Source organism: Aedes albopictus, chromosome 2 (assembly GCF_035046485.1).
Source record: "Aedes albopictus strain Foshan chromosome 2, AalbF5, whole genome shotgun sequence".
NCBI lineage: Eukaryota > Metazoa > Arthropoda > Insecta > Diptera > Culicidae > Aedes > Aedes albopictus.
The window spans coordinates 27497970-27509252 of NC_085137.1; the positions used below are offsets into that span (position 1 = coordinate 27497970).

Consider the following 11283-nt stretch of genomic DNA (forward strand, 5'->3'; position numbering starts at 1 on the left):
ACTGATAAGTTGTATGTCCGCAACATCAAATGGAAGCTCAAAAAGAGAGTTATTTGAAGATGATTCCAGTGCTGTAGATGACCAACATCGGTTCATCATAACAATATTGGTATTTAACTTGAAATAACTTTCAGAATGCACAATGTAACTTGGGATATTTTTTGATTATTGTTTGGAGATGATGTCAGAAAAACTAGTTGCCCATACCGGCTACAAACGCTAGTTCTGATAATTGTCACTGAGTAGTCTTCAAAGTATCAAAACATTACATTTCTAGAGCTTCCACAAAATACGGGTGTGATGGGAACAGTAAGCGACACTGTATTTTTGATAACTACTACGACCCAATACTAAATACTGCACACTTTGCTCAAGTTGACGACATCGTCTAGTCCATCGTGAGTATTGGTCATAGTAGGGGGAAAGTAGGGAAAGGGTCCAGGCTTTGCTTTCAGCTGTCCTGCAGCTCCACCTGGTCACTCTATATATAAAAAAAAAAAGAATACAGTTTCGTTTACGAGTATTTCCACAATTTGTTTTTATCTTTTCAGACGACGAAGCAGAAAACGCATGCGCTGAAGCATCAACCCTAAGCTCATCCCCAAAGCTTCCCGCAAAGTACGACAACAGCGGAGATCCCTTCATATACCTGGATTCCGCGGAGGTGGACGTCGAACGGCTAAAGCCTTTGCTGTTTACCCAGGAAAATGCAGAGTATTACGATCAGCTATTGTTCAAGGGAACCATTTGCTGTTGTAGGAAACTGTTGCGTGACCATAGTGAATGGCAAATCCATTGTAAGGAAACACATTCCGATTCCGCAGAGGAGACGGTAATCACCTCATCCGCCATTGAATGCAAGATTTGTAATCGAAAATTCAAATCTGCTTCCCAGTACAAGGAACATATTCAAAGTCGCCAAGAGAACATTTTCTATCGCTGTAAAATTTGCAACATTATGACTCGGGAAAGAAGCGCATTGGCGGACCATTTCGAATTCACACGATTTCACCCAATATTTCACAACTCCGAAACCGTGCGTTCGTACTTCGAGGAAAGGGTCGAAACAAACTACGAGTCATCCGGTGACTGTTGTGGTTGTAGCGAACAGTTCGAAAGCGGAAAAGCCCTTCTCGAGCATACTAAAGCAGTTCACTATCCGCTTGGGGACGACCGACCTACGTTTCAATGCCTGGTATGCTACACAAGCTTCGCGAACAAACAATCGCTGTACAAACATCAGCTCGCTTATTCTACTACCAAGACCTATCGATGTCGGAAGGCCAAGTGTGCGTTTCAAAGTATTGGGTTGTCTGCTGAAATAAAGAAACATATCGAATCCGACAAACACCATTTCAAACCAACGGAATTCTTTTGTTGCTTTTACGGATGTTATGAAACATTTGGATCTAACCAGGCGCTGGAACAGCATTGTGTAGAAGATCACGCGGAACAGCGTATAAACAATGGTCGATTTTCTGCGAATGCCACAAGCAACGTTTGCTGGCTGTGCAATCGTCAACTCGCAACGGACAAAGCCTACAGAGAACACCTTCGAGGCCAATACGATCGAAAGTACGTGTGTTCTACTTGCGGACGGAAGTTTATCTCCCATGCCGGCGTTGTTCAGCACGAAAAGGACACCCATTTGGTTGCCGAGACCCGTTCGTTTCCTTGTGATCGATGTAGCACAACATTTTCCAAACAAATCTATCTAACGAAACACATCAGAACTGTTCACGACAATATCCGCACTGAATCGTGCTCTTTTTGCGAGAAACGATTTGCTAACAAACGTGCGCTAAAGGAACACATCAAAAACAAACACATGGCGGAAAAACCCTACAAATGTACCGAATGTTCCATGACCTTCGGGAATCGATTCAATCTCCGCAGGCACCTCAGCACTCACTCGACGGAACGACCTCACACGTGTTCCCACTGCAGTAACACCTATCGGTACCAAAGTGACATGAAGCGGCACATCGACGCCGTCCACCTGGGCAACAAACCGTTTGCGTGCGAAGTGTGCGATGCACGGTTCATTCGGACAAGGGACTTGCAGGTTCACATGATGCGGCATACGAAAACTAAACTGTACAAATGCACGGCGCCCGATTGCGACTACTCGACGAATTTCCGTAAAACATTGGACGAGCATTTGCTGGAGCATTACGATGGAATGAAATGCGTCTAGAGGAAAGTAAAATCAATAAAATTGTCATAAGTCCTATGAATTTGTTTTATACATTAGCAAAGAACGAAAACCTCCCCATAATCGAATAGTTTTATGATTGGTATCGGTTGATCTCATCACCATTCTATGTATTAGCATTCTCTCTATAATACTTCATTCAGATGTTTATGGTATTGCTTCTTTCACCTTTCAACCATCGCATATAAACACAGCAACAATATTACACCACAATAGGCTCAGTGTACCAGTTATGGCTATAGTACCTCAAATTCGCCATAGTTGATTTTCAACCTTTAAAGATACAAATCAACAAGAAAAAAATCGTGTACAACAGATCACGATCACAAAAGATGATTGCAATCATTCAAACTTCACAATTTGCTCAAATTATGGTAGAAATTAATCATTTTCCTTAACTTTTCGGCCTCCTTGCACCCTATTTCGCCATAGTGTACCAGTTATGGCAACTCCCATAAGGAATGCATGTAAATAGTGCGAAGTGGAACCCAAATTAACAAATGTGTCCATAACTGGTACAGGGTTCCTATCATTGGCACACGCCGTAATAAATACTAAGCGTAGTTTTGGCTCCGTTTTTATATTTTTCCTGTAAAGTATTGAAACAAATCAATTATTTGACTTATTGTTTACATTCGTCGGTCTTCTTCTTATTTTTGTAGAAATAGTTTTTCTTAGGTAGTGCGATAACTGGTACAGGCACCCTACTCGGCTTTCTTTTTTGTCCTTTTCATGCATAATTTCCAGGAGATTGTGCACATAGAATATCGAATATTTATATTGGGCATTAGAAATGAGTAAAAAATGGAGCAAAACACGATGTCTCTTATCGATACCTACCTCGGTTTTACATCCCCAAAAGCACACTGGTGGCACTCGGGGCCACCCGGCTCGGATTGGGCGAGCAGGCCTGCCGGACGGACATCTCCCACGTGTCCAACAGGTGCGACAGCGAGAACATCTCCGGCAGCTTGCAGATGCGCGCCACAAGCGACTTCTGCACCTGTATCAGGAACGGTGTGGCGTTGTATTCCTGCTCGATCAGCGAGCAACTCGGGGATGTGAACGGGTATTCCTCCGGAATGGTGACCGCTATTGGTGGAACACACGGCAGATGCTTATCGTCCAGCCAACAGATCAGCTTGATGGTTTTGGTGTCCCCGATGGCGCACGGATCGAGCGAGACCTTGAACTTTTGATCCAGACGAGCGATTTCGCCTTGCAAGATGTGCGGGATTTCCGGACCACCGGACAATGCGGAGGACGAAGGTTCATCGATGGCCAGACGTGATTGCTTCGCCGGAGATGGTAGGTTCTTAATGTCCGGCCCGAAGAGTGCTTCCAAACAAGGGCGGAACGTGCGCTGGAGGGTGTGATTTCCCAAGGGACTTTGCAAGTTGGCCGAAACTGCTTCAACAAGGGGATTGTTGAGAGGAGGCTCTCTGATGGTTCCCAGCTGGCTTGTTAGGGCAGCTTCGCATTTGTACAGGGTTTCCAGTGGGATTCGGCAAGTTGGATTGCACAGGATGTCCAACAAGCGTTTCATCTTACCCATTTTGTCCACATCGTCGTGCTCCATTTTGGCAATCATTCGCTTCAGAGGTTCGATGTACTTTTGCAGAGAACGATATTTTTCCTTATACAGATGTTCTTCCTGGGGATTTAGAGGGCTAGGCGCCGCAGCTTGGCCAGGAGTATTCAGACTTTGTCCAGGCGATTGGCCAATATTTCTCGGTGCTGGGATGTTGCTGCTTACCTGGGGACTTGGTGATGGTATGAGTGCCGGGCTGGGAATCATTTGTCCCGGATGGGACTGTGGACCAATTGAGCCGGGACCGGCTGGTGATGGAACTGAAGGTGACGGAGATTGGCGCAGGAATTGATTTGGGGTAACGCTACGAACCACTCCTCCGGGATACACTTGACCGCCACTCATCATGTCTTGTTTTCGCACCATCGGATTGGCTCCGATGGGGACAAAGTTTCCTTGGTTGCTCATAGCTTGCATATTTCCTCCAGGGCCACCGACTTGATTCATTTGGCCAGGCGGAGCATTGGGACCGCCCTGTGGCTGCTGCTGTGGATTGTTCGATTGTTGTAAATTTCCAGGACCTCCTCCTGGTCCCATTCCGGGCATTCCGACCTGCCCTGGCTGTTGCTGCTGTTGAACCGGCCCCAAATTCCCCCCAGGTCCACCGACACCAGGATTCATCTGACCCATCTGACCTCCTGCCATTCCCAGCTGTTGTTGATTTGGATTCATCCCAGGCGGCATCTGTTGTCGAATCACCTGATTCGGAGGGATTCCCCCCATTCCAGTATTCATAGGGCTGTTTCCGCCCAAGTTACCCATCTGATTGCCTCCGGAACTCATTCCGACCTGGTTCATCTGTTGATTCATGGCATTCTGGCCCATGTGTCCTCCGGGATTTACTTGCATTCCCATTCCTCCCATCGGATTCGGCCCACCTGGTCCACCCTGTCCCTGTCCCTGGGGCCCCTGAGGTTGCTGTTGACCCGCACCTTGTGGCATTCCTCCAACGCCCATCTGCATTGGGTTCATTCCTCCCATAGGATTCATCTGACCAACGATCTTTCCGCCGCTCATTCCACCCGGTCCCATCGCTCCACCCATCTGATTCGGCATTCCGGGCATTCCCCCTGGCATTTGTCCGGGCATCATACCACCCATCTGGTTCGGTCCGCCCATGGCTCCAACGCGGCCCTGCATATTGGCCATTCCGCCGGTCATCGGCATCTGGGGACGATTCAGCGTGTTCAGCAAATTGGACGCATTCCCGCCGCCACCCATCTGGTTCCCCATTGGACCTCCCGGTCCCGGTCCGCCCATCTGTCCACCCATCATCTGCGGACGGGTGCCTTGCGTGGCCAGTGTTTGCAAAGCATTGATCGGATCGGGCATACCACCTCCTTGCTGGTTGGGATTTCCCCCATCCTGGGCACTCCCGGCGGGATTTTGCTGATTTTTGTTCTTGGTATCTGTGGAATGTGTGAATGAGTGTAAATTAGCCATATTATAATAAAAGTTACTGCTTCTTCGACGCAAAAGCTAAGGATAGTCATTTCAAATAGTCAATCAAATCGTTGGGTATTACAAAACAAACCCCTTATGTCTACCTGCCTTTGCCTGAAAACTAGATATACGGTTTTCAAGTAAAATTTTATTTACTGAAACTTCCAGGTTATCGACACCTGTGAAAGCAAATTCTTTTCGTATAAAACTTGTATTCTTCAGAGGATTTCCAATAAAACACAGCATTAAGCCATCTTGAAACTAGATACCTACCATACATACCATTGAAAAATAATAAATGTAACAATTCTTATTGAGTTGCGAAACCAAGTAAAAGCTATGAGTCATAGTCTGGAATTACCACAAAGTATATACTTGTGGACACAACACTTAACATCCCACAACAACAACCCGAAGTGTATGCACTTATTCGTACACAAGCCCACTTACTCATCTCCCGGACGTGCAGTATCAGCCGCGCCACGTAGCCCAAGTATTCGTCCTTGTTGCGGGCCTTCTGGAAGACATGGTTTTCCATTTCCAGCCCGTTCTTACTCGATGTCATCCCCGATTGCTGAATCGCTTCGTTACTGTTGATAAGCGGAAAGTGAAATTCAGTATAAAAAAAATATTCTGAGCGTAATCCAGGTATTTTCGAACGAGTACAAAATGGAAGCGCCTGCATCTGGACGACCACTTTTACTTACATTTTGTTGACCACACTTTGCCGGAAACTTGGCGTTTTCCATGAATTATCCTCGGCCATGGTGACGGCGTTCTTCTGGCACTAATTCCTAGACAATTGCAGGACAATTTCAATAAAAAATTACGGGAAAAACTTTGCTACTTTTCCGCTGTGGAAAAAAACACTCGCGGTTGCACGGAGTTTTGAGTTTTGACAGCAACGATGAGAGAGAAACAAGAGTTGACAAAACAAAATCCCGATGTCGACTTTAGCGGAAGGCAAGGGATGCCAAAAAAAATAAAATAAAAACTATAGGGCACCGCACTGTTTTGATTTTGTATGGGATTTTGACGTTTCGTGGCCTTGTTGTTTACAAAATTTCTGTTAGAGTGAAAGAGAAGGAGAGAATTTCATGCAGTGCCCTATAGTACACGGAAAGAATTTCCACCTAGGGGCAAGACACTGTGCAAACGAGAGCAACTCTGAGAAATTCTGAGTAACTCTTTTCACCAATGATCGACCAAAATTGTCGAAAAACACCCCTAAAACTACAAGAAAAGCGAGATATCGGGCAATATTATTTTGATTTTGCGATAAATCAGGCAACATCCATGTAAAAACGTGAGCAATCCGGAGAAATTCTGAGCAATTCTGAGCAATTCTGTGACGGAAAATGTGGATTTACCGGCTAGGGACTGTCCATTGATTACGTAATGGTTTATGGAGAAAGGGGAGGGGGGGGTGAGAAATCTTACGCGCCATACAAAATTATTTAGGTTCTCATACAAAAAGTCTAACAATGAGGGGAGATGGTGTCGAAGAATCGCAAAAATCCCCTTATGTAATAAATGGACAGCCCCCTACTTGTATTCCACCGGTTACTTGTAGACTTGTAAGAATCCCAAAATGGCCGCCACAATGGCCGACTTTAGCACCTACTCACGATTTTGGGGACACAAATCTCTTCGTAAACAAAACCAGCGCACCTGAGCTTCTCATTTTAAGCTTTTTACAAGTGAGCAAGAACAGAATAATAAAATACACTGTTGTTTGAAGCTTACTTCTTGAGATTTGTGCTTCTGAAGTTCTGATGCGCTGTTGAAGCGGGATTTCAAGACGTTTGTCCTTAAGTAGCCATTACAAAGTAGCCATTTTCATATTAAAATCAACTTAATTGTCAAAAAATGGATGTCATTGAGTAGCTAGTGACAACGAGGAATAGCGCATTCAATAAAAATCTTTAAGCTCATTTTTAAGTAAGGGAGCATCCATTAAATACGTCACGGTAAAATCGGGAATTTCCGACCCCCCCTCCCCCCTTCGTACGGATTTTTCCTATATTTAATACATTGCTTGTCACACTTGCACAAACTCCCCCCTCCCCCCTAGGATTGTGACGTACTTAATAGATGGCCCCCAACTCTTTTAAAAGTAACCGTTTTATATTTAGGCCATACTGAAGCAACCGGTAGAATACAAGTAGCCGGTAAATTCACAATACTCTCCAACACGGTGTCTTGCCCCAAGTCCGCAATCAAAGATACGCACGAGATTGTCGCCTAATGAAACAGACCTACTGCCCATGATCGCATAATTGTCCCATATGAATAGAAAACTCAGCAAATATGGGACTGATATGCGATCATAGGCAGCCTGGTCCTAGCTGTTTTCAAATTTTCCATCACAAGGCTCTTAGATCATTCTTGAAAAAAGGTCGTCACATGGCCGGGTGATGTGATGATGACTGCTACGACTGCACGTGCTATTTGCACCGCGATTGAATTTCGACCATCACATAAGGGCCGATTCAAATATGACGTCCATCATTTTTCGGGAATTTTAGATCCCCCCTCCCCCCTCTGTCACGCTATTTTGTATACCTTATACATGGAGTGTCACACTTTCTCAGACCCTCCCTCCCCCCTAAACGATGGACGTCATATTTGAATGACCCCTAAGGCCTTAAAAGTAGTCGTCATAATTGTCGTCGTAGTCGTCGTAGTGTGACTGTGACATAGGGGGGAGGGGGGGTTGAAAAAGGTCGATTTTTGCGTGACATAATTTGTGTATCACCCCTATTTATTTATCCACCAAAAAATTGTAGAAAATAGAAATTCAATTCTAGGGGAATTGTGGGTAAAATGAACAGAGTGTTGTACTACAGCAATTCTAGATTGAGTTTAAATAAGGGCGAAAGTAACATGAGAGAGTTCTCTTCATCGACTCTCTCTTCTTCAAATTAAATTGACAAGATGCAAGTATGGTTGCACTTTTTGGTCATAAATCGCTAGGTTGCGATGCAATCTAGCGTCTAAGTGTAAAAAAGTTCGATTGAATTTGCATCTTGTCACTTTAATTTTCAGAAGAGAGAGTCGATGAAGAGAACTCGCTCATGTTACTACTGAATTATTCAGCAACAAATTTTGAAAACGACGTATAATCAATGCTACACCATTTATTATACGTCGTTTTCAAAATTTGTTACTGAATTAGCGTATTTCTGCGTATTTTAACTATTGGATTCTGTGTGTTAACGTAAATCATTAAGGTGTCTTGCTGCATCACTTAGTTTTCAAACGAATCATTGACTTTTTGCTTTTCAATGATTGTTTGCCTCGCGTTTTTGAAGTGATAAAAAACTGTCAATTTTGCAGCAACGCAGCAGAAAAAGTATCATCGCAATCACTCCGAGTGAGCATATAGGATGATACTTTTTCATACGAATATTCGCGTTGGTGGCAGAGAATTATCACTTTGAAATTTTGAGGCTCATATCCAACATGGCTGCCGATGCTGATGATGCCGTAAAAAGCCTTAACCTTCTGCTTTAAATTTGTTGAAAAGCACCCCTGAAAAAGGACTGCAAGAAAAGCGAGATATCGGGCACACTGGCGTAGCCACGGGGGGGGGGGGGTTAGGGTTAAAAGGCCAAAAAGGCCTAAGGCAAGGAAGAAAACAGTATGATGATAATATTTTTTTTCTCTGTTATCAAAATTTCGCTATTATTAGTATTTGAGATTTTGTATAGTTTATTGCCTTGGGGCAAGACACTGTGCTGGAGAGTGCATTTTCCTTCACAGAGTTGCTCAGAATTTCTCTGGAATGCTCCCGTTTTTGCTTGGGTATTGCCTGATACTATCGCAAAACCAAAACAATATTGCCCGATACCCCGCTTTTCTTGCAGTTTTAGGGGTGTTTTTCGACAAATTTCGTCGATCATTGGTAAAAGAGTTACTCAGAATTTCTCAGAGTTACTCTCGTTTGCACAGTGTCTTGCCCCTAGTTTATTGCATTGCTAACTGGACTGCGACAAAGTGCGGAATCTCTAATAAAAGTGCGATATTGCATCAAATCGTTCCGGTGTCTTCACCGCACTTATTCATCACGAGCTAATGAATAAGTGCGGTGAAGACACCGGAACGATCTGACGTAAAATCGCACTTTTACTTGAGATTCCGCACTTCATCGTCGCACTTATAACCGCGCAATGCGCAATAATAAAAGTAAATGTTTTTCACGTTTATCCGTATTCTCAAAAATTAAGATTCCTCTAGTTTATATTGATCATTACCATAATGATACATGGGAATTTATCTACTATTTTATTATGAGAATTTTGTATTAGTTTTTTAACGAGCGAACCTAAACAATATGCTTTTAAAATTCTAGTGAAAGTTTCTTTCAAAACAATCCTGAAATATTTTGAGGTTACTTCCAGAAATTCCTTCGTATGCATTGAAATATTTCCTTTATTCCTTTAGAAATTTAGGAAGTTATCTAGAAACTTATTCAGAGGATTCCTCCTGATATTTTTCTAATGATTTTATTGGACAATCTTCTATAGTTTCGTTAAGAAATTCCGGCAGATATTCTTTCAAAAACCTTTCAGTGACAAATTTGTAATTTTTCTTCCAGAAATTCCTCTACAGATTTCTCCAAAAAATCTTTATGCTTCTATTTCCCAATACTTTTGTTTCACATTTTTTCCTGGATTCCTTCAGGAAAGTCTTCAATTAAATCTTAATTTCTTTAGAAATTTTTCAGAGTTTTTTTCAGAAATTCCTAGAGAAATTCTTATAGAGATTCCTTCAAAAATATACTTTGAGATTACTTTGGAACCTTTCAACAGATTTACTCACTAATTCCTCAATGCATTCCTATAGAAAATCCTGTAGATTCTTTTAGACACCCTTTCAGGGATTTCTTCGGAAATTCTTCCAGATAGTTTTTTAGAAAATCGTCTATAGACTAATTTAGTAATTTGACCAAAGTTTTCTCCTGAAAGTATTCTATACATTGCTTTAGAAAGAAGACAAAGCTCTAATATCATTTAGAAAACCTTTCATTTATTCTTCCGAAATTGTTTCATGGTCACTAGAGATTGTTCTAGTAAGTTTCTGCTTGAATTCCCCTAGAAAACCTTCATGAGTATCCTAATAAATTCCTCCAGAAAACCATAAATTTGGGACTCCTTCAATAATTTATCCGAATTTTCCGTTGGAAAATCTGCCAAACCAAATTTCGCCAAAGAAGAAAACCTTCCATGGATTTCTACATTTTTTTTAATCCTCAAGAGATTTTTTATGAAACTTTTGCAGAGATTCCTTCAAAAATTATTCCAAGTATTTTTTTCTGAAATTTTCTAAATGATTCTACACAAATTCTAACAGGCATTCCATTAGACATAACTTCACGAACTACTCCAGGAATTCCTGCAAGAATTAATATATGAATTCTATTGAAAATTCTTGCAACAAAAACTCATATAGAAATTTCTTCAGGAATTCCTCCTGGTGGACATGGTATTGTCTAATGATAACTGAAAATTTTCTTAGTTCTTCTGGAAAATATTTTGATTAAACGTCAGAAGAAACATTTGGTAAAGTTATTAAAAAATTCTGGTAAAAATAAGTAAAACCAATTGAACTACTCGAATATTGGTAAACTAGATCGTTTGAGATTTCCTGAAAACCCCTGAAACGCAATTAAGTAATTCAAAAACAAAATTCGGTTGAACAACAAATCCAGAAAAGAAAAAAATATATATAGAAAATAATGTAAGATGCCTTGAAGAAATTTATGCATTATTTATATAAGGAATCTGAAATGTTATTTCTAATTATTAAGCCGATCTTAGTAATATTCTTGAAATGCGAAATGTGGACGCACTGATGCTCGTATAAAAGAAATAAATTTTGGGAAATTTTTGGGTGACTCCCATTGGAATTCCTAATGAAGGAATAAGAAAAAAAAAGGGGGAGATGGGTTTGATGATTTGTTTCTTCGAAACAACAAAATCCAACTTTTAAAATGAATAACTACAAACATTTTCAATGTCCAATTGTCGTG

At 41.9% G+C, this 11283-nt stretch overlaps 2 protein-coding genes across 2 annotated transcripts in view; one reads left to right on the forward strand and one right to left on the reverse strand.

Annotated features, from left to right (window-relative positions):
• LOC109429699 (uncharacterized) overlaps nt 1–2233 on the forward strand; it is a 35076-nt gene extending 32843 nt beyond the window's left edge. Inside the window, exon 5 of the mRNA XM_062847563.1 lies at nt 552–2233. Within this exon, the coding sequence (XP_062703547.1) occupies nt 552–2197 (1646 nt within the window). The 3' untranslated portion in view covers nt 2198–2233. The remainder of the gene's footprint in view (nt 1–551) is intronic.
• Nucleotides 2234–2966: 733 nt separating this feature from the next.
• LOC109429702 (mediator of RNA polymerase II transcription subunit 15) lies at nt 2967–6195 on the reverse strand. Its single transcript, XM_029864169.2, has 3 exons — nt 5957–6195; nt 5700–5839; nt 2967–5215 (listed from the first exon to the last, which is right to left on the reverse strand). Exons 1-3 carry the CDS (start codon nt 6013–6015, stop codon nt 3063–3065), a joined length of 2352 nt encoding a protein of 783 aa, XP_029720029.1. The 5' UTR covers nt 6016–6195; the 3' UTR covers nt 2967–3062.
• Nucleotides 6196–11283: the final 5088 nt, after the last annotated feature.